General features: G+C 42.1%; 1 protein-coding gene across 4 annotated transcripts in view; it reads right to left on the bottom strand.

Moving 5' to 3' along the window:
• Nucleotides 1-1,652: 1,652 nt before the first annotated feature.
• LOC139549094 (RNA-binding protein Nova-1-like) overlaps nucleotides 1,653-24,848 on the bottom strand; it is a 67,581-nt gene continuing 44,385 nt past the window's right edge. For all 4 annotated transcript variants that reach the window (XM_071359217.1, XM_071359216.1, XM_071359214.1 and 1 more), the window contains one exon: nucleotides 1,653-16,291. In XM_071359217.1, the coding sequence (XP_071215318.1) occupies nucleotides 15,263-16,291 (1,029 nt within the window). In that variant the 3' untranslated portion in view covers nucleotides 1,653-15,262. The remainder of the gene's footprint in view (nucleotides 16,292-24,848) is intronic.

Below are 24,848 nucleotides of genomic sequence, written 5' to 3'. Positions count from 1 at the left end.
TTAACACATTAGTGGTCCTACAATCAGAGAGTACTCCATGCATGTTAGTATGATAGTAGAAAAATGTATCTAGGCTGAAACTGGACTTCCTCACATTATGAGTTCTCAGAAAGCAGGCTCAATAATCTGAGTTATGTAAAACAGGATTATGTCTACTGCAAGTATTGCATAAATACCCCTGTCATTCTAAATTCTCTGTGTGGTGTTCATCCATTATTTTGTAATACAAAGGTGACCCCTCAATCCTCAGCCTTAAAAGTCAGTTTAGTTAACAATTTATCTATTTTGATAAGCGATTTTTCTGCCAGATGTCGATTGTCTAACCGTTATGTGTTGTCTTGGTCTTTTGGGAGGAATAAATAGCAGCCGTTTCATTTTCCTGCCCACTTTATCTGATTTGATTAGTCTGACTTACTGAATGGCCATAAAGCCTATAATAACTCGGAGGGGTTCCGTCTAAAGGGATAGTATCAAGGTCATTAATCCACTATTCATTGTGTACTATTTAATGTGTCTAGTCTATGACCTTCCCCAGTTGAATAATGCCTTACCTTTTGTACTTTCTTCAACCTTTACCTTCTTGTCCCCTGTGTTCCTCTGTATAACCATTCTCTGACTCCTAACCCCTGTTCTTCCCCTGTGTGCCGGCTCAAGGCTAAAGTAGCAGCTCCTTACCCATCAGCCCACGGGGTAAAATCCACAACTGCCTCTGTCTGTCTCAAACTGGGCCAAGTCATTTGGATCTCCCCTGGCTTCTCCCTTATGGTTCATTGGTATGTTGCAGAATCTTCCATCTCCGGCCTTCTAAGTGTCAGGCCAGGGCTCCTTAGAAAGGTCAAATATGTTTGTGTTTCCCGGGGCCTGAAAAAGACTAATGTGTCCCTTTAGGGTTAAAGCCATCCTTGGAATGTCTCCGGGTGGCAGGTGTACAGTATAAGTCTGTAGCAGGACAGGAAGCCAGACGTCAGGTGATGAGTGGTCGGTTGGTGTCAAAGGACTGTGAATTTCACCATGCAGTCTGTATTGACCAGTGTAGAGTACCTAAGAGTACCCTGCTGTCTCTGTAAGGAAATCACAATGTTGCACCTCTGTGATCGATTAGCAAGCCCTGGCTGGAACTCATTATCCTAAGCAAATGAGTGAGTCAGTGTACGTTTAATATTCCTGTCTGCCTTGTTTTGTAATTGTTCAAATGAGCTGTATAACACAAATTGTTGGGACAATGACTATACATGGCACAGCTATGGTTGATAATCAATTATGTGAGCATTTAGTAAGTACGGTATATGCCGTTCCCTTGGGATAATTTAATGAAATGAAGTATCATTTACAAAGACAGTTCAGGACCATACAAACATTAGCTATTGAAAAGCTATCGAAAAGACGGAAATGAATGATGGCATTAAACATTAAAATGTTTTAGTTGCCCCCCCACACACACACACACCCACCCACACACATCATCGGCTGGCAAATTATATGCACCCAAAAAACATTTCCATTATGCAAATCCACCCACAACCCACCCAGGCTCAGAATTCTATTGGTATGCTGTACTGTCACCCACTTCATTTCCCTGTAGGATCATGTTGATACTAACCACACAGAGACAGTTCACATATAGGATATTGGAATAATACAGCAGGCACTGCTTAGGCTTCCCTTGTATACAGTAGAAAATGTATTTATTAAAGCATATGCCCAAGAACTGAAAAACAACAACTGCAAGATTGCAGAACATATCATGTACCATAAAATTGATAAAGGAATCACTGTACACGCTACAGTGTTTTAAAATCACAGCTTTTGCATCGCAATTTAAACGTATTTATTCTAACTTGTATTTATACACATAATAATCAAACATTAATTACATTTAAAGTTCTTTTTGGAATAGTTAAGAATGTAATGTGTCTCTTATTTTAAACATAATCTGTAATGTTGGTTAGAAATATCACAACAGCAACAACCACAAAAATAAACATACAAAAACGTACAATCATTGTTCAGTATTTTGCTTATCTGACTGGCATAAATTGTTAAATCAATTTGATTTAAAGAGAATGATAAACCAGATGGAATAAATACAGATTTTGGTCTGTGGAATAAATGTTCTGAAATATAATCTATAAACTGGCCGTGACGCAAAGTACCATAATTATAAGATCATTGGCTACACCTGTCATTGCATAGGCCCCGCCCTCATACCAATGTAACTACCTGTGGTACAGCCTATTACACTAACAGGCTAGTAAGTTCAATGCCTATGTAATGTAAAGTGTTGCCAAAGGACAATAGGCAGTTTCCACTTTAGTTGCTTAGGATGTGGGAATCATTTTTCCATTGTTGCTAGTCAAATATGGACTCCTCACCTCTTGTACCAGTGCAGATGGCAAGTTTAAGTGGGAGAGGTCCGTTGAGGTTTTCTTCAACCTTGGGGTTTGTTGTAGCTCAGTGGTTTTAAGTTCATTTCCAGGTCCAGGAATTTGATATCACTTTCTTAATGATGGATACTTGTTAAATGCATAGAAGGTACATGCAAATGGTAGACAGCAACAATTGAATGCTGAAAAACAAGTGTGGATTTAGTTTCAAGATTTCAGTCTTATGACAGTCTACAATTTGTATCTTCCTCAATCAAAGACAAAGTATTAGTTTCCTAGACAAACATGCAATAAGTAGATGAAAACATTCAAGAAATAACCCAAACATTGACCTGAGTCCTTGTAAAAATGTGAAAATGTCGGTATAACTGTTAGAACACAAACTCGGTCTTCCACAGGCAGTCGAAATACAAATAGCATTCTGTTTGTCAAAAATATACATTCCAATTTCAAATGTAATTAAATTACAAATAATCTCCTTTATCAGCCAATACTTTAAAATCTGATGTAGTCTATAATTAAACATTTGTCTTCCCTAATTTTTATACAAAATATTGCATTAAAAATACATTTATCTATTGATTCAAGCAGAGGTAGGGTGAAATTGTCATTAAATGTCTCCGTAGCCGTGTTAATTCTTAGTCAAAATTGTATCTTTAATTCTTGGTCAGAACTTTCTCTTAATTCTTGGTCAAAATATCTCGTAAGGGAACAAATCTCAAACATTGGCTGTTATGACACATTATTATTCCTCTCTCTGTATCAACCCGTACCTGGAATAGCCAAGCATGAGAGAATAGAAATGAGCTTCCGTGGAATTCAATTAGGCAGTATAGCACTGTGATTTGCCAAGGATTAAGTGCTTGTGTATTTTTCAAATTCAAAACATCTGCTGTTTATTCTGGCAAATGTATAGCCCCCTTACCAGCGACCTAGGTAACAGAGCAGTAGGGTGTGGGTGGACATGGGTGTGCTGTTGCAGACAGAAATCTGAACAGCTACATACAGTAGGTCTGGTGATGGGACTAATGCTACCGTACTGTAGCCACAGGCAAAGCAGTTCCGGTTTACAGTCTGATTGTGCAAAACGCAGGTAAAAAATAATTATTAGCAACACATTTTTGTACACATCAATTACTATATGTGTAATGTAGCATCCCCCCCCCCCCCCCATGTTTGCTAAAATTGCCTTGGAGGACTCTGCCTTTGTATCTATGGCACATGATAAAGTGCTGTCATCTTATCTATGAGGGGATAATGTGGACATTTATTCCATCATCTATATTTTATCCTGTGAACCCCATAGGGTCAAGTCCTGACTAGGCTGTTATTATGACATTATTAATGGGAGTTGTCTTTGATGTCCTTGTTCTTAGGTGAGGGAGCAAGTAGAAGAACTAGGTGCACAATCTATTCGCTCCAGCCTCAAGCATACTGTATTAGGGCAAACTCTTTGTCTCGCACTCTCTGTCCTCTAGAACTGAGTAGGATGTTAGCCAACACTAGCATCAGCAGTGAGGAGAAGCACAGAGATCTCAGCAACAAGGCATTACGTCTATCCTACCTCTCCTATCTAAATTTCCGAATGGGACTAGGGAATTCCATGGAACAGCCGGTCTGGGATTTACAGGGATTCTTGGGATGAACAAGGGAATGGAAAAAGAGCAGCTAGGAGGAGACGGAAAATCAATGTCGCCTCAGGCAGGAGAGATGCACAATTAGCAGGATTGGCAGCATTGGCGAAGATGAAACACAAGCTGTCCTACCACCAATCCAGTCCAACTGGCAGGAGAGATAGATGGGAGGTATATGGAGGGGCCTAATCTGTCATTGTAGCGGCTTCACCAGATGCCCAGAGGTTTCACGGAAAACACAAGCCACAAATGGGGCTTACAGGGATTGAGTAGTATTCCGTAGAGTGAATAATACAGTGCAAACAGACCCTTTAAAGGGATAGTTCACCCAAATTCCAAAAATGACATTTTGGTTTCCTTACCCTGTAAGCAGTCTATGGACAAGGTATGACAGCAATCAATGCTTTGGTTTGGTTTCCCTAGCACTGTTTCAACATGCTAACGTTTTTGAATTTGTAGCACAAATCCCATTCAAGTCATTTTTTGCACATCCTTTTCAAAACATACACTACCTTTCTGGCCATTTTGAGCCTGTAATCGAACCCACAAATGCTGATGCTCCAGATACTCAACTAGTCTATAAAAGGCTAGTTTTAGTGCTTTTTTAATCAGAACAACAGTTTTCAGCTGTGCTAACATAATTGCAAAAGTGTTTTTTAATGATCAATTAGCCTTTGAAAAGGATAAACTTGGATTAGCTAACACAACGTGCCATTGGAACACAGGAGTGATGGTTGCTGAGAATGGGCCTCTGTACGCCTATGTAGATATTCCATAAAAAATCTGCCGTTTCCAGCTACAATAGTCATTTACAACATTAATAATGTCTACACTGTATTTCTGAACAATTTGATGTTTTAATGGACAAAAAATGTGCTTTTCTTTCAAAAACAAGGACATTTCTAAGTGACCCCAAACTTTTGAACGATAGTGCATATGTGACTTTGTTGAGCTTCACAATCAATTTTCATGACCTTGGATGATTTGGACATGATGCGTGAAAAATGCTAATATTGGTCCCATGACTGGAATGGGATTTGTGCCACAAATGCTAAAATGTAAAGCATGGATTGCTGTCATACTTTGTCCATAGACTGCTTACAGGGTAAGGAAACCAATGTTGTAATTTGGCTGAACTATCCCTTTTAGGTTCAGTTATTCTCCATTAATCTCATAACTTACCTCCTTTCAGTCCATTGACGTTCTGGAGTGACTACAAAGCTATCAAGGACACAAAACAAACACATCTACTGTAGTGCCTAACAAAAGGCGCATCAAAGTTCTGACATTGCTCTATTACGTTGCTCAGAGGCTCATTACAATTTCTGGCTTCATATTGTACCATAACGTTATTTTAGCGGCCTTACAAATTGCCTTGATTTAATGACTTGGGAGGTGTGTGCCGTAAACCATAAACTCTGCTTCATTCTGAACCTTGGAGGTACTTCTTTAATGTATGGAAGGTTTGTGAGACAGGTTTGGTTTTCAGACCATGCTGTGAATGTTGATAAACCTGGGGACTCTGCTGTGCTGCAGGTCAATAAACCAATAGCCAATGCATGGAGAGGTCTAAGCCCATTGGCCAGAAGTAGCTTGGATCTGCCTAAATCCACAGGTCCTGATAGGTTGGCTGTGGAGACATGGTGAATGCGTGGGGGTGGTGTTTGCTGGTTGGATGAACTGGTTGGTGCACAGTGACAGTGGGAGGATGAAAATGTCAAAGAGCAACATAGCCTCCATCTTGATGGTGTCATTTCTATTGTATTGGGTGTGCTGGATGAGGTGAGACGAGTCCCAACCTTTCAGATCGTCTCATAACCTCTGATTGCTACGCTGCTTGTTCAGCAAAAACATGGTAATGTCCAACATTGTCATTCATGTCCTCCTTAAATACCTAAACCCGCTTGAAATATTCTTTCTGCCTCGGGTAAACATGTGTGTTTGTGAAACACCACAATATCATGTGCAACGTTGTATTACAGGACAAGGGGTGTTTAACTTACCTCTTTTGGGGTTTGGTTATAGTATTAACTGTATTCTGTCCAATATCAACTGTTTTTCAAGCACCTCTTTGAGTATTAACGTGGTAAACCAATGTGTGGGCCTTGATGAATTAATTAGTAAGACTAATGATGTCTTCCTGACAATTAGCTTCAATGGTTTATTTGACCCATTATTACCATGTACAAATGAACAAAACCGTTACAACATTTTGCATTCATTGGTCCAAAACCTCTCCTGATGGTGACATGAACACTGACACCAACGTTTGTTTTATTATTAGCGGCTAAATGTTGCACTAATTTGACAATGTACCATCCATTCTAACAGTTCAAAAAAAAGATATTTTCATTGCAAAAAATAGTAACATGCAATGACTCATAATTACATTAACTCATGTCACACAAATTGTTGTTGAAATGTCATCATTTAGCAATACGTAATACGTAATTTTTTTGTCCTACACATTCTTTTTCAACAGCGTTGGTCTCATTTAGGTTGTAAACAATACAGCATTTGCTTGCTCCTTTAAGTGGGTGCATATCATCCCTCAGAATAATTGCTAAGCAACCATTACATGAACATTGGAAATCATCGTCGTCTTTGGGCTCCATAGAAATCATTAGGGCAGAATAAAGTGGGACAACTGCAGAATGCAGGATATAAAGGTAGATCAAGAAGATACCCTGAGAATCACTATTTCTCTTTCTGTCTATTCTCTTGTTTTTAGACGAATCGTTTTCTGATGGGCCTGGCCCCGGCAGCTAGAGAGGATGGTTGAGTATCAGGTGGGAAGCAGGTTGACTGGCAACGGGCTCCTTTTGGAAACATGGAGGAGACATGTTAATGTGGATCTGGTCGAGTAGTATGTTATCGATGGAGAACATCACATGGTGCTGGCGTGTGGTAAGGGATGACTCAGGGATAGGGTAGTGGTGGAGAGTGGTTTGGTGGGAGGGTTATGAACGATAGAGTCGACTCAGGACACATGATGAAGTTCCAGCTATAACGTCAGGGGATTCCATTGGTGAATGGAAGCCCTCCAGGTTTTAGCTTTGGTGGACATTGGACAGAACACCCACCCACCAAGGCTCAGACAGCAGCCTTTCCATTCACACACTCTCTCCCTCATACACACACTCACACACACACACACACACACGCCACTCATACCATATGGCCCCGCCCCCAGACCAAGCACATGGTTTCAGGCACAAACTTGCAATGTGTTACTTGGATGAGACTGAGTGTAGTGGGAGGTGAAGAATAAGACAACAGAAGACAGGTGATGCTAAAATGAACATTTATAATGACTGTTGTTGCTGTCGGAAAAGAATAATCCTTAAAAAAAAGATTAAATATATATTAGCACTAGATTGCTGACTTCACTGGTAATCCACAAGTCAATAAACACAACTCACTACTTTTTTTAACTTTTTTTTTTACAAACACAATGCTACAATTACATTAAATATTCAATACTCTTTAAGTCAGTTAATGAATGGTGTTAAAAGCAACCACTAAAATACTAAAAAACAAAACAATAATTCACCTTTCCAGTCATTCCCTTTTTCTTGTTGTGTTGTCATTTATTAATAGTATATAATAGGTTGGAAATAAATAACTCATGAAGTGTTATCAGAAAATGAGGCTGGCAGCATAAAGCATTGTGAGTGGAGCACAAAGCTAAGCAATGATATGGTCAGTCCAGTCTAGCTGTGTCAAATGAATACTTTCAGTCTTCTTCGATCTACTAAACTCACTGACCGAGATATGTCTCAGTTGGCACTTCGGGCACCTTTGTCATGTTGGCATTTACATTCAGCAACGCCCACCTACAATATGCCTAATTAACATAATCGTAGTTATAAACTATATCACTTTTATCATGTGACTCTATTGCACTAAAGAGGGCTCAACTTCCTTTTTGTGGTTTGGGAGCGACACGGTTTTCCCTAGTCTTGTGTGTCCCACATCTAGTGTAAGGTGCTGAGTCTAGCAAGTTCTCCACATTGATATGTTCTTCCACTACCAAGCATTACAATAACTACGACTCACACTAAGCAAAACGAAACCACCAACGGATACAGCTACGGTAGCAAATGTAAACAATTCTATCACGAGGATGATTTTCAGCTCCAGAACTTAATTCTCTTTTGCGTTTTTACATCCTTTTATCTAAGTGGAGCTAGCATGGAAATAAACAACAACAAATACAGCAGGTCACACCAATGTCAATACAACAAGCTACTGTAGCAGAACAAATGAGTAGATGTATGGGGTGCGTCTTCCTTTTCCTCTTTCCACTAAGTGGGTTTTATGCTGCCGGCCCCATTCTGTTGAACACGCCTCTCTTTACAGCTCAACAAAATCTGACAAAAATATTTACAATGAGAGAAAAATGAAATTGTGGAGAAACAGTTGTTTAGTTTTTTTTGTTTGCCTGTATTTTTTTGTGGATGATTTTTCATTCTTTATCTCTGAGAATTGCCCCAATGATGAGAAACAAGCAAAAAAAATCAAATAATTTCAACTAGAATTGCACAGTCTCAAATAGTTTTGGTGATGGAATGGAGATTTAAGTCCAAACAGTTTGATGAACATAGAAGGGGAGGAAGAAGGTCAATAAAGTTCATGAGGGGTGAAAAGTTCAAAGTTCAGAAGACAGAGGATGGCTGCGCAGCTGACGATTACACTCCTTACACCATTCTGAGTGTGGTTTAATGTTAAAGAAAAAAATCGTCATTAGAAATGGATTTTTTATTTTTCCCATCGAAATCAAATGGAGAGACTTGGGGGTGAGGAGAGTGACAAGTGCCCCCAACACTATGGCACACAATCAATGATGTCCTGGAGGTTGAAGAGATGGTAGAGAATTAGGAAAAGCAGTTTATGAGAGGTAGCCAGCCTTTACCGGGTTAATCCAGGTCTGCTTTTAGCTTGGGGGTTTTTGATCTGTTTCTTTTGGGTAATGTTGAGGCGTCATGACTGACATCATGTTATGGAGGAACATGCTGGCTTCATGGGTGCGTCCAATGGATGTCCAACATACAAGAAAACTCAAAAAAGTTTGGAATGGTACTGTTTTTGTTTGGCACTCGGGAGAAACTCGAGGAGGAGGAGGAGGAGGAGGAGGTGGGTTTGGTGGTGTGGCGGGATCGGTGCAGAAGTGTGGGGGAGTGGTTGGAAAAGGGGGGCAGTGAAAGTGCAAAAAGGAGAAAAGGGGGAGTAAACAGGATACATATGAATGGCATTTTGTTATAATTGGTCTAGGTTAGAGAGCGTAGTACAAATAAAAAACAGGAAAACAAAAAAGAGGAACTGAACAGTGATATGACAAATGCAGTCTAAAATTGCTGGTGCTTCGATGGGGTACAAGCTCAAGAGTGGGACCCTGGGTTCCGTGAATGTCTGGCTAAGGGTGGTGGGAGTGGGTGTGAGCGAGGAGGGCGGGGGTTGGGGCATTGTGAGGTTTTGGAGTTGAGCACTAATAGCCACACACCTACTGAAAAGCAATGATGTCACCTACAGCAGGTGAACCATACGTTTGCATTCCTCTGCACATCACAAAACAGATCTGTTCGCCCAGCAACATGGAGACGACACCATGATGCTGACCTACTGCAGACACACAGACACGAGAGAGACAGACAATAGCACATGCACAGCTGTACAGTAAGGTACTACACTAATGCACAAACCCCCATCTCAGCTTACTCTACAGGGCTATACAGTATACCTCATGCTGACATTGTACTGCAACTGAGGCATCGCTAGGAACAGGGATGTCAATTTGGTTAAAGTTTAGACTGAGTGTCCCTTTTTGACACTGTTATTAAAAGCTTCAGAAATATACCTAAGTCCAAATTCTGTGTTAAGTGAGGACAAGCTATGTTTTCTTGTGGCTGACCAGCTTTTGTCATTTACAATCCCCTTTTGAGTATGCCAACACCATTCAGTTGTCTAATGGTGAAACTGAATGACAGTTGGGCAATTGACAACATGGGGAATATTGGCAAAATATATATTTTGTCGTAGAAAGTGTAATTATGTAATGAGACCAAATTCAGTGATTATAGAGTCACACACACCTTGTCCCAAATTCTGGAGAGACCCAGGATTTTGAGAAATACAAAGCTGAACAGCAACAGAGTGTGAAAAATCATGGTGCCTACACACGGCCTAGTTTGACACATCAAAATACTTTTCCTAGTTTCCTTTCAGGAGATGGGGGTTTAAATGAGAAATCTGTCTAAATGAGAAATATAAAGTGCATATTTACATCAAGACAAGAGATCAAGCTCAGAGGGAGCGAAAGGGGAAACAGATGGTTAGAATGACACTAGGGCCAGATCTGGCCTACCTGATGTTAGTTATTCACACAAAACACATGGACACTCAAGCCCTGAAGTCATGATCGAAGAGTGATATGCAAACTTATGCAGAGGTGAGTACACTCCTGGACAATATCTCCATATCTATGTAAAAAGCATTAAAATTCATTCAGGATTAAATAACTCAGTTTTAGTAAAAGAAGCACAACCAGAAAAAAACAAATTGCTTCATGTTTGATTAAAAGTTTGTTCCTATCTCTCTAAGACTGTTTTAATGCCTAGACAAAGTTCTCACAAAATACTCATCCAGTCATACAATCTAATTATACTGTGGCCTTGCTCTAATGGACTATGTCCCTGCATGTTCTTAGTGAAAACAACACACGTTTGAAATTGTGTCAAGGAAAATGAAAAGGCTTTTCCATTGTTGGCATGCAACGATTTGTCTTCAAAATGAAGAATACACACCGGGCCAAAAATGTTGTACGATATTTTTTTCTAACATTTTTTTTGTCCACACTTCACTTTGATATCATGCAATATAGACGTGCAAAAAAGATAACATCTATCTCCACAAAATACATTTTCAGAACTATAAAAGGCTGTATTAAGAATGTTAATATCATGTGTATCATTAACCATGCTAATCTATCTATATGTTGATTCTTCTGGCCCCGGAGTCTAAGTACTGTATTATTCAAGGAATTCTGGATTACTAGCTAACAAGATGGCTCCCTTCCTCCACAATCCCTTATTTCATGTCATATAGTAAGTAAAGGGGGAATTAAAAGTTTAACTAAAACGTTTTTTTTTTTTCATCGATTTTACTCAACAACAAAAAAGTCACTTGTACCATTTCCTTCTATTTACAATTATAAATATGGTTCGTTTGGCACTTCTCACATTTTTTTCTTATAAAAGTACGTTTCCTTTCATGTAATGTTTTTTAAATCACGCGTATTTTCAGTTTCAGTCTTTAAAGATCTATTTTGGCACAGGTTTATTTGTTGAGTTTGTTTTTACAGTAATTATTATCTTATCAGCATGTATAGCATTTAGTACACCTCTTGGAACTAGAACACCCTGCTAAACGACCAATCAGATATGTTTTAACTTTATTTTTAGTACATCACTTATTAAATAGCAGCAATTTCACAAAATCGTAATTATGTAAATCTATTTCAACATCTAGGTAAATCCTAAGCTTTTACAATGGACAGAACAAAAAGACAATACAAGGACAACATGCTACTACGTATATTGCTTCCAGTACTCATCACATTTTATCTAGATCCCCTAAATTACAAACCAACCAAAAATGGACACCCTAAAACCCCATCATCATGGGGTAATTTTGTTGAATTAGATAAAAAGATAACAAAGCCGTCCTTTGACAAATGTTGTTGGCACCTTCCCGTGATCTCCAACTACAGGTATTTGATATTGTTCTATTTGATATCATTCACATTGATTTGTCACAGTTGTAGTATCGCTTATATCCAGTAATCTCTGTCATTTCTTAATGACTTCAAAGTGCAGTATTTCCCTTATTCTACTCGCAATCTATGTAAATGTGTTTATGAATGGACTGTATGTATCTGGGCATGTGTACCAAATGTAGCATAATGCTTTCACTCCTATCACTAACATACATAATAAAATATGGTTTCAAGCCACTTGCCAGGGGATTGACAGAATGAAGTCAGATAGTAGCTCTCTCTCTCTTAGTTGCCTGGTTGCAGGTTACTTCCTCTGCCACCTACTAATTTGTTCTCACTGCTGCTGGCAAAATGGTCACTAACTAGACTCTCATGCTCAGCTCTACAACCAAGGGAACTCTGTCCTCTCTACCCTCAAAGCATTAGGAGACTCAGACAGTCATTGTTTTGGAGTGGTTGTGGTCTGGAAGGTCAAGCAGACATGCATCGTAACACCAGACATTATCACCCGACATTATCACCCATGGAGAGATGTGAGAGGGGGGCTCTGGGTTGATGTGTAAGAATGGGGTGCACGGCGGTACAAAGGTTGGGGGGTGAGGAGAGTGGATGGTATTAGATGGGAATAGAGAAGCCTCCTTACCAACCTGTCGAGATACGCGCTCACTGTCGCTCCAATGGACAACAGAGAAAACATCCCAATGTTGAATCATAGTGAGAGAGCCCACCATTGGATAGATTTCCTTTACATTACAGTGTCTAAATGTCCAATTGGGGAGATAGGTTCCCTTACCAGACCAAGTTAGATTGTTTAGTGTCAAGCAAAATGTGCCCCCCCCCTCCTTTGGCATTTTAGAAGGAATCACATTTTAGGTTAGCCCGCCATTTTCAGTTGGCTAACAGAATATATCAATTTCAACTGTTTGTGAAAACAGCAAATATGAAAAGGGAAGTCGGACGATTAGAGTATCTTAAAAAAAAGAGCAACCCGGTCAAAATTGGGATAAAACTCCACATACCTCCAACTGTTGTCTTTGAACAGCAAAAGCTGAACATGCACACCTGCCACTCCACCCCCCCCCCCCCCCCCCCAATCCCATCCTCCAAATAGAGACTGTTTCTACAACCACATTACTTTCATTGCCAAACTGAGTCAAAGCGCATCCAAAGCCTCAATCCAGGATCACGGTTTCAACGTAGTGTTTAGAAACATGAATACTCTTTCCTCGTCTTGCATATCTAACTGAGAACTGATATTGTATGCAAATAGAGTTTTGTTCATGAGATATGATTAGTTGCCTGGTATTTTCATGTGTACATTTCCCTGGCAGAATAATAACGCATATGCCTGTGACCAAGCTCCTACAGCACACAGCCCTGACCTCATGGGCAGAGAAAAAGATCCCCACACTTCACAGTGCATTAAGATGGACTTCAGTGTACTCCGATTGCAAAAAAACAAAACAAGATAAAACAAACCAAAACATCTTTAGCAGCTTATAGGTTAGTGGGTAGTATCCATTGCAGGGAGTGTGTAGTGGGAGGTCCCTACAGTTTGCCAAAATCAGAATAACCCACAACCATTAGACTTGTAGTTTACGCCCAACAGACCGTAGCACCTTACATTCCCCCCGTTCATCGTGGACAGAAGAACACTGCTTGATAAGAGAAAGTATTAGGGGAAACAACTTCTAAATATGAACTACCTTGAAATAGATCTGTTTGCAATGAGACGGGGCCTGGCAATCTGCTTGGACCCTAGTGAAATCGTTTCAACTATCAACTTTCTCATCTTCAGTGTTTGTATTTTTCAGTAGTATGTACGTATCCTGGCGGGGTCACCACCTCTAGGTTCTAAGTGCTCTTGTTCCTGGTGTCTCGGCTGGCCTGTCTAGACAGTGTTGTTAGAGTGCCACAGGCAGAAGAGCAGCGCTCGCTGGATATCTCAGTGGAGACGGCTATGGCCCTACAGTCCCAACAACACTTTGGCTTTTCACAATGTTGAGGGACACAGGCTAAGCTGGAGAGAGGAGAGAAATCTGAGCTCAGACAACATTGAAACAACTTTGGGGGTTGACGTTATTAGAGAACTTTGTTCCTGCAAGAATGTGAACGCTGCTCTTGGGCCTGTTGTGCAAGTGGCATTTTCATTGTGCAGCTATGTATGTAGATAGAGACTAGTCTGCTTGATTTCACCGTAATCTGCCATGTAGATATGTTATAATCCCTTTTTAGCACTGAAATGGCATCAGAGGGTTTGTGTGTGTTTGTGTTTTAATGTGAATATTTACTGTCCTGCTCTTTGCTGGATATCAAAGCTAACCCTTATTCTTCGTAATCACTGTAGTGGTCCCTACGGTGGTGCAGTTTTTACTGGACTTAAATAAGACATACTGTATATTACACTACGTGACAAACTATTAAATCCACTTAAATTAAACAAATCAAATCAAAAAATAGTCTTTACATTCATGTCAACCTGAATTCACAGATTTAAAAAACAAGGAAAATACCGAACTTTATGGGTGAAATCATATTAATAAATAATGATGATGATATCTATAATAATCATAATAATAATCATAATATCAGACTGCAAACCTTGTTGAGAAAAATGCCCCAACCTCTATATGTACTCTTGCGCTATGCTAGAATTCTGACCCAATGAGATGCACCATGCGTCTCTGCCTTTGTCCTACATATGAAACGCGAGCATCCCATATATAAATATGGAGCGTGACATAGCATGCATCTGGCTAAATCAGAACCTAAGGCGCGAGGCAATAGGGATAGGAGGGCACATCTCTCAACCTCCTTTACCCAAAACAGAGAGGGGGGGGGGGGGGCTGTGAGAGGGGCGAGGGATGGGGGAATGTAGGGGGATGTCGTCAACTACAGGGATTTTCCTTAGATCTCAAACCAAGCACTTGTTTGCAGTCTTCTCAGACCCTTGTAGGGGGAGGGCGAAAAGTGGGGGGCAGGGTAAGGGGCAAATTGAAACTGAAGGCAAATCTGAAGAAAAAAATCAGTGAGCTACACAGGAATGGGGGTGGGGGTGGGGAAGGGGCTGATTCCATGGGGGTCGGCCCCCAGTACCCCCACCGCCCCCCTTTTCCAAACTGCAGCGCGGCAGCATGCCAGTTTAAAATCGCATTCACCACTGTCCGGAGAATAGCCAAACAAACAAAAAACAAAAGAACAAAAAAACAAAACAATAAAAAATCCCGAAAGATCAAGACTTAAGTAATAAAACCGTATTTACATTTTACACCTTATTTTCATTTGTATTCCGCATTACACTTTCTCCTCTCTCCGAGCAAATATTTGCGTCACATCATTTTTACAATACTGAAACACGAAAAAACGTGTGGACGATTCCTTCCAACATTCTTGCTCTCCTCTCCATTTCTCTCTCACTTTGCATTACTCCCCAAGCCCCCACTCGTTTTCCTCCATTCCATTCCCTTTTTCTAGCCCACCTTCTGTGGGTTGGTGGCGCGCACACCCTGCTCATACGTGATCCGTTGGCTGATCAGATACTGAGCTGCCTGCGTTGACGCCGGAGAGCCGGTTATGGTAACTTTACGGTTCCGGGTGCCGGGAATGAACTCTCCCTTTTTGGAGATCTGGATCCGGGCTCCAGTCAGCTCCTGGTACTCCACTAGCGTTTTCCCTCCTTTCCCCAAGATGGCTCCGACCAGGTTTTCGGGAACAGCAATCTCCACCACGTCCTTGGCCCCCTCCTGCATCTGCTTCTCAGTGGCCATCAGGGATTGTGCCATCAGCGGGGATGAGGCACTCAGGTAGCCGTTGGTGGCCCCCGTGGCCGCGGCCAGCGAGCCCAGGGTGAAGCCTCCCAGGGAGGCGGCCTGGTGGCCTGCGCTGGTGGAGGCATCGCTGGCGTAGGATGCCAGGAGGTTTGCAGCGGCAGCCGCGGCGGGGTTAGCGCTTGCCGCTACGGCGGCCAGGACTCCTGAGGCTGCAGCGGGGTTGAGCCCCAGGCCCAGGGAGTTGGTGTTGTAGCCGTAGCTGGCTAACGTGTTGAGGGCCGAGGTAATGGTCAGGAGGTCGTTGCCTGAGAAGCTGGGACCCATGGTGGTGGGGAAGCCGCCCATACTCTGCATGGTGGCCTGACCCAGGAGGCTGGAGGCTGTGGCAGCGGCGGCAGCAGCAGCAGCGGGGTTCACCTCGGCTGAGTTGGCGTAGGGAGAGCCGGTGGGGTTGGAGTTGGCCACAGGGCCGGAGATATTGGAGTAGCTGATGTTGAGGCAGCTGCTGCTCTGGGGGTCCTCCTGGATCTTCTGAACGATGATCTCCACGGCTTTACGGTTCTGCTCGGGCTCTCCGCTAATGGTGACCACTCGCTCCTGCAGGTTGATGCCCTCTGGTTTTTGGGAGAGCTGCACCCAGGCGCCTGACTGCTCCATGACAGCCTTGACTGTGGCTCCACCTTTACCAATGATCAGACCTGCTGTGCTGTTTGGTACTATCAGCTTGGCCTGGGGAGAGGAGCAGAGAGAGAGGACATAGAGATGGTTACTGCACTGATTTCACACTGCCTTAACATTGTATCTCTACATGACAGAAGTGTGATATCAATTGAATAGAGGAAGGGACTGGGCGAGGGAACGGAAGAAAAGAGGTAACCAAGATAATAACTTGAAACAACCCAGAACAATAGAGAAGGAGGTAAGATAACAAACAAAGAGTGCGAATAGGGAGTATATTAGAAATAACTGACAGACAGAGAAAAAGAGAGTGAATCGAGCTTGAAATAGAGGGGGCTAGCAAAAGGAAATAGAAGTATAAAAATTGTTATATACTCAATATCTTTTTTCAATGCTGTAGCATAGGGGAGAAATAAGAGTGAGCTGTTTTTACTCCTTCGACAAACATTGTAACATTGACAGAGAGAGTCGTTTCTGGACAAAAAAAAAGGGAGAGAGAAAGAGTGTATTTTTCCCCCTTTGTTTCCGAGCTGTGAATCTATTATAAAGAGGCTCCTGGTGAAAAGCATCTACTCCCAGGGGTCAGTGTTACCATGGAAACAGCTCCAGCATTCAAGGGGTACTGAAAAGGAGTCGAAGCGACGCGTAGCAACTAGACCCATCCCCCCCACCTCCACCCAAATTCACACAAGCGTGCACACACACATATACACCCTAAATAATTCTCGATACAACTATGTGTATACACGTACTGTGTACACAGTATACACACTCACATAAACACCCATATTAAAACATATGCACGCCTTCACTGTCCTTTGTCATTCAACATTAGAGAAAAGGTGCCAGCTAGGGAGAGTGAGGAGGCAGATTTTTTTTCTTTCTTAATAAGTATGTACTTGATAAGTGCCACAAACGATTTATGACGCATTAAATGTACTGTAGTGGTATTTTGAACAAGGGTAGTTTTGCACCAAGGCCAGTCACACAATGTTACGAATGAACCTACTACGCAAGGATGATAAATGAGAGGAGTCTCACAGGGATGCTAATGGTTACCTACCTATATCGTGCGATGTGGAAACAGTTACAAAACTCTTCTTTGAATATTTGAAAATCCATCTTGAATGGTAAAAGAAGAAAAGCAAGTGAGTGTTGGTCGGAGGACAAGGCAAAGAAAGGAAGGAACAAAGAGAGAGAGAGAGAGAGAGAGAGAGAGAGAGAGAGAGAGAGAGAGAGAGAGAGAGAGAGAGAGAGAGAGAGAGAGAGAGAGAGAGAGAGAGAGAGAGAGAGTGTCTGTGTACAGGGGAAGTATGGGGCTAGTAATTAGCATGGCCTCCATGTTTCTCGCACTGGGTGGCTGGATTTGATCTTTACACTTTCTCAATGTTTGCTCCAGTCCTTCTAAAGACTTCAACATTTCTTTACAGAGGCGCTGCTGTAAACCTTGATTCTGTAGCCTTGCTGGCTGTGGTACACTGCAGTGAATTTACATAGAAATGGGAAATTAACAGAAGGCAGGGACAGAGAGAGATCAGGACTTGACTTCAAACAATTAAATATAAAATATTATTTTTGAGTATTCGTAGTAAAATATTTTATTCACATATTTATTTGTGACAGTGATGAAGAATAATCATGCATTGGAATTGAGGGATTGTTTTGGTTTAGTCCCCGTATGGATAAGTGCCATCTAAATTGGTCTTGGCTCAGTGCAATTTCTCATCCAGTTTCTCGCAACCAATTTTTCACCACATTCCCCCTAATTTTCATACAAAAGTGTGTGGTTCAATGTTGAGGCAAAAATATTTCCCTCTTTTTCATTCAAGCACGCATTAGAGATGGGTTTGAGGATCAGAACAACTGAGTGGGGGAGAAAGAGGTGAAGATTCTCCTAAGAATCCTTTTCATCTTCTGCATTGCACATATACACACACGCACACGCACACGCACAGCTTTTGCATGTTGTTGGATTGGATGTGTAATGATTCAGATGGGACTTGCCTCCTAAAGATTAGAAGCAACGGAATAAATAGCTGAATAGTGCGATGTATAAAACCCATTACTGCTAATGATGAGTCTCTAGGACCACATTCAGCTCTTTAATATTTAATAGATGTTCAAAATTGTAATTCTCTTTCTCTCATAAGTCCTTTACCCCACATGCACTGTTTCTAAAGAATTCATTTTTTTGTTCTTGGTTGCCGTTGAGTTTCCCTCGCTATGTCATGTTTGGCCATTTTAATCTGAAATAATCGTCCTCATCCCCAAGAGTTATAGCTGACAATCAGTTTTTTTGGGTGTGTTTTTTTTATGAAGGGGAGAACATTTGGCCTGTGCGTTGGAGCAAACTGCTGATTAAAATGTAGGCTCTTTAGAGTGCGGTAAGAATAGAGCAACGTCGGCGGATACGCCAAGCTAATTTAGCTGAATGTGTCTTAATGCAGGCAGACTGAGAATGAAGCCTCCTACCTCTTCCTTCAAAGACAGGGTGAAAGAGAGGGGGGGGGGGGGGGGGGGGGGTTGTGAAGGAGGATTGGGAGAGGGTAGGGGGAGAGGCGAGAGAGAAAGCGAAGATGAGAGAGACCTGCTGCTGTTTCATCAGCCGTGGCTAGTCGTTCATTATGTACTGTGGGTTGGGGTGTGGGACGGGAATAGGGGTGAGGAAGAAGGCTGGGGCTGCGCTGATGGGGACCAGGGATGGAGACCATAATAGCCATGGAGGGTGCTGAGCCATGGAAATATGTTTGAACCAGCTTTCGGAGATAACAAACATGAAAACAAACAAACAAACAAACCACAGAAGTTAACAAGGCCTGCAGCCATCAAAGAGATAAAACAGCGTCATTTGCTAGGCTGCCGCCGTCCCCGATATAGAAACCACTTCTTTTTCGGTTCCAGGTTTCCATCACGTCCATAGCTTGACAGAATGTATTGCTGTAGCAGTACTACACCCTCACTGTTCATCACCCCCTCTCCTGGTTTCTCTCGCCATGCTCAGGGATACTGAAAGGCTCAGCTCATGTCTTCTCTATGTCAAGGGCTAAGGCTCAACCTAAACCCCCCATAGTACTGTTTCAGCAAGGAGCCCAAAGGGTGTTATTGTCTGTGGATGCCAGAACCACACCCCACCCTCTACCCCACCCTCCTCTGCCCTCCCCAGCCCCCCAGTTGCGTACGTGTGGGGACACGGAGCAACTGTTTCCCCCTGCTCCCTCTGTCCATCCTTTAGACGGGACCTGATCCGTGAGCAGGGGGCTATTTGTACTTTGAAGTTATAAGCACCAGACTTTAGGTTAATCGCCTGTCTCCTGATCCCCGGGCTTAGCCGCTCCTCTCTGCCTCGTCTGCCTTTCAGTGTGTGGCTCTCTCGCCGCGGCTGGAAAAAAATCCTGGTTAAAAATAACACAGAAGCATCACACTGCAGCCGACCAGCCGCTCCGCTCCAAAGGTTGACAAGAACGGTCCCGAGTGATGGACCTTCGTCCGCCCACCGCTCACGCACAATCCAAATCAAATGATGAAATTAAAAAAGAATGCGTTCCTGGAACGAGCGCTGTGGCACGAACTCTGGGCCGCTAGCCTGATGTAAGGCCGTAAGGATTATCCCTGGTGGTCATCTCAACCCCTCCCTGTGTCAGTAATGTTAATCCGTTTATTCTCCCTCCATTTCACTGCTTATCACACTAAGAAAGCCGAATTTAGACATGCTAGTGATATGAAGGGAGTGTGTGACTTTTCTTTCTTTCTGATGACATAGACAAACACAATAGGGTGGAACTGATATCTAAACAGAGAGATACAGTATTTGAGGGGAGGACTTAAAGTGGAACAGACAGCGTTTAAACTACTTTGCAGATATGAAACAAACAGACAATCATAATTTTAGTCAAAAAGATCAAATTCCCAGTTTATGCCACAAAACCAACTTCATAAGAGGTTGAGAGAATAGATGGATGCAGTTCAATGCTTGATTTAGTGCCTTCAGACAGTATTCAGACCCCTTGACATTATCCACATTTTGTTACGTTACAGCGTTATTCTAAAATGGATTAAATATATAGAAACCTCAGCAATCTACACAGAATATGCCATAATGACACAGAGTAACCAGGTTTTTAGAAAAATTTGCAAATATACTAAGAATAAAAAACAGAAATACATTATTTACATAAGTATTCAGACCCTTTGCAATGATACTCGAAATTGAGCTCAGATACATCCTGTTTCCATTGATCATCCTTGAGATGGAGTCCACCTGTGGTAAATTCAATTGATTGGACATTATTTGGAAAGGCACACACCTGTCTATATAAGGTCCCACAGTTGACAGTGCATGTCAGAGCAAAAACCAAGCCATGAGGTCAAAGGAATTGTCCGTAGAGCTCCGAGACAGGATTGTGTCGAGGCATAGATCTGTGGAAGGGTACCCAAAAATGTCTGCAGCATTGAAGGTCCCCAAGAATACAGTGACCTCCATCATTCTTAAATGGAAGAAGTTTGGAACCACCAAAACTCTTCCTAGAGCTGACCGCCTGGCCAAGCTGAACAATCGGGGGAGAAGGGCCTTGGTCAGAGAGGTAACAAAGAATCAAGAGCTCTGGAGTTCCTCTGTGGAGATGGGAGAACCTTCCAGAAGGACAACCATCTCTGCAGCACTCCACCAATCAGGCCTTTATGGTAGAGTGGCCAGATGGAAGCCACTGCTAAGTAAAAGGCAAAAGACAGCCCTCGTGGATTTTGCCAAAAGGCACGTAAAGACCCTCAGACCATGAAAAACAAGATTCTCTCGTCTGATGAAACCAGAGAATTTGGCTTGAATGCTCAGCTTCACGTCTGGAGGAAACCTGGCACCATCCCTACGGTAAAGCATGGTGGTGTCTCATCATGCTGTGGGGATGTTTTTCAGCGGCAGGGACTGGGAGACTAGTCAGGATCGAGGTAAATATGAATGGAGCAAAGTACAGAGATCCTTGTTGAAAACCTGCTCCAAAGCGCTCAGGACGTCAGACTAGAGCAAAGGTTCACCTTCGAACAGGACAACAACCCTAAGCACACAGTCAAGACAACGCAGGAGTGGCTCCTGGACAAGTCTCTGAATGTCCTTGATTGGCCCAGCCAGAGCCCGGACTTGAACCTGATCAAACATATTTGGAGAGACCTAAAAATAGCTGTGCAGCAATGTTCCCCATCCAACCAGACAGAGCTTCAGAAGATCTGCAGAGAAGAATGGGAGAAACTCCCCGAATACAGGTTTGCCAAGCTTGTAGCATCATACCCAAGAAGACTCGAGACTGTAATTTCTGCCAAAGGTGCTTCAACAAAGTACTGAGTAAAGGGTCTGAATACTTATGTAATGTCATATTTCTGTTTTTTATTTATAATAAATTAGCAAAAATGTCCTAAAACCTGTTTTTGCTTTGTACCTATGGGGTATTGTGTGTAGATTGATGAGGGGGAAAAAATGATTTAATCAATTTTAGAATTAGGCTGTAACCTAACAAAATGTGGAAAAAGTCAAGGGGTCTGAATACTTTCCAAAGGCACTGTAATTCACCAATACATTTCTTGGTAGTCCAAAAAATATTGCTATCAGGTTGTAAATCACAGCTGGCCTGACACATTGTTTGCTGCCTCCACCCATTCGGGATGCAGTGTTTTAGTTTCAACTAGTCAATATTTTGAACAAATACAGACGACTATAACTGAGTCTGGGAATGTCAATACAATCAAACTAGCAAAGGCAATGATCCCAAGTCAGTTGTAACATGGCTAATAGGCTAGCGCACATGTGTCAAGGCCCTCGGGCCAAATATGATACACAAGCAATTATAAATGAGTCAACAGTTGAGTCATGAAGTATTTACAGCCTGGTGCGCTCGCATCGGTGAATTCAACTTCAATTACGCTGGTTTCGTGTGTCCTGTTTACAGCGCGCAGCAGAGGGAAAATGTGCAGACACATGCCACAGTCCTAGCTAGGCTACTAAAATGTTGCAGTCTGGCATCGTTTTTTAAAGCTTGACAATGAATAACCAAAAAACAAAACCTGCATCAAAACACCATGCAAAGGAGAAACATGTAAGCCTATTACAGCAACATTTGAGCAGTAGCCTAGGCTGGCTACTCAACTACATTGCATTTTGAGTGCACCATACAGCAATGCTGCATTCAACTGCACCGGTGATCCGTGCAGTGCATTTAAAAAAATATGTTTACATGTTACATGTTTAAACATGTTGTTTAAATGTTACAACGACCTATGGCTATTAAATACTTTTGATTAGGGTCGCAGCATATTATGCAGATCTGCAAGCATAGCAGCAAAGGCTGGACAAATATTATTTATCTCTTTTGTTTTAATATGTTAAAATGCTATATACATGTGGACATTATAAAGGGCCATATTTTCTCTAATAAAACATTGGCCCGCGAATTCGTTGTTTTTCAATATGGCCAGTGCGCCCCTGGGCTAGCGTATCTATTTATTTTGCTAGCTATTTTAGCGAGCTAAAAACACGGAGCCTAACGTTTGCCAGCTAGCTGCTGGGAGGAGTGGGTGAGTGACTGACTTTTCCCCTTCATATTATTGTCGGTGGCTACAGCTAAAGATTCAGGTGTCATTTGGTTGGCTACCAAAGAAATGTGAATCGCTTTACTAGCTAGCTAGCTAGCTATGCTGAACTTGAACGACTGTTATCCACAGTTAGCTTATCTCTTAGTTGTCAATCAAATCTATTTGGCATCAAGGGTTTTGCCGGGTTTGAGAACTGGGTAGGACGGAAGATGGCGGAAACTGAGGTTTTGTTTGAAACTGCTAGTGAGTCGAGTGAAGCTAATAGTACAGAAAGTGAGAATGAGTGGGTTACAGCGGCAAAGAAAAAGTGAGACAAGACAAGTAAAGCTATGTTGGAAAATAGGAAACTGTTGATAAAACATTTACTGGAGACAGGAGATCAAGTTGAGACATAGGTGACGAGTGGCCTTGAGACGAGGTGGATATTGTATAATAAGGCAGTTTATTCACAGGTAAAGATATCTTTGAAATCGTGCAGCACGGCCCCGTTCTGTCTGACTCGTATGGAATCGTCGGAAAAGAGTGCCCTAAACATATTGTGCTGATTATATATGCAATAAATGAAGTAGGTTGATCTTGTAGTCTGGCCTTCCGATTGGTCGATCTGGGTCGTGGGTAGTCCTGTTCGGGCCTGATGTTGACGTTCCATTGGCTCTTAACATAGTTCTTTGTCTTAGAGTCTCAACCTCGAGCAGAATGCATGTGCGTTCTGTTTTAGCAGGGGCCTGTTCATGGGGGAGGGGAGTATGTGTGGGTCTGTGGTTATTATCATTAAGGGTACGAAGTGTGGGGGTATAGAGGGGGATGGGTGCATGTTGTGTCAAGTATAGCTTGTGTTGAGAAGTTGTTAAAACAAGTTGCCAGTATCTATTACAATTTCTTACAAAACCACTAGACTCGTTTTTGGTCGGAGTCAGGGTTTTGGATCAATGCTACTTGGGAAATCCGTTTAATGTCTCCAGGAAAATCTGTAATATGTTGGAGGAAAGTGTGGAGTCGGTGAAAGTCACAAGAAGTGGTCTTATTTAGTTTGTTTTGTGTCTGCGGTGCAGAAGAAGCATGTTTTAAGACTCAAAAAAATATCGGAGTGGAATGTCGTAGCAGGGAGCCTATCAAGGGGGTTATTTCTGGGGTGGCGCAAGAAATAAAGGCAGAGGATATAACTGAAGACATGGATGGAGTGGTTGATGCACATCGACTGACCTATATGGTGGACGGAGAAAAACATGTACTTCCTCCATGCTTCTTTGACGAAGAGTTTCTCCCTTCTCATATAAAGTTAGGATTCATGCGATACCCTGTAAGAGCTTTTGTGCACAAGCCTCTTCAGTGTCATGAATGTAAAATATTTGGTCATGTGTCAATTGTGTGCAGAAGGGAAGAATATCGTATGCCAGATGAAAGGAAATGCTGCAACTGTGGAGGTGAACATGCACCTGAATTCTTGGAGTGCCCTGTTAGGGTGAAGGAGAATGAGGTGGCAAGAGTAAGGAATGTCCAGCGTGACTCCTATCTGGAGGCAGTGAGAAAATTGGAAGGAACGAGTGGCGGGGAAGAAGCAATGGTAGTAGAGCCACCACGACCAGTGAAGGTTTCTCATCAACCGAGGGATAGTGAAATGCTACATGTTATAAAGGTTTATTATCAGGTTTATTTTGTGTATTTTGGTGAATGTGTTAATGGGATCTAATGTCGCGCTGTTGCTACTGCCTGTAAACACATAATTCAGTTCAAAATGGCAGGCAGTGTGGCAAATGGCTTATTTGCATATAGGCATACTGTAGCTATGATTGGCTGTGGCGCACTGGTCTGCGTAGACTTCGGTCCTGAACAAGACAGAGGTTTTTTGGGGGGTTTATATTTACTGCAGTGTCTATTAATTGTCCAAACGCACGACCGCTCTCCCACTCTATATTGCTATAGAAATTTCACAAACGCCATACTAGACGTCATTCCCAGACATTCTATGAATTTATGAAACCGCTGAAATGACCATATCTAAGTGCTCGCGTGTCAGAAAATGTCCAAAATA

This window comes from Salvelinus alpinus, chromosome 22 (genome assembly GCF_045679555.1).
Source record: "Salvelinus alpinus chromosome 22, SLU_Salpinus.1, whole genome shotgun sequence".
NCBI lineage: Eukaryota > Metazoa > Chordata > Actinopteri > Salmoniformes > Salmonidae > Salvelinus > Salvelinus alpinus.
Note: the sequence above shows the minus strand (reverse complement) of the source record. Positions and strands in the feature narration are given on the sequence as shown.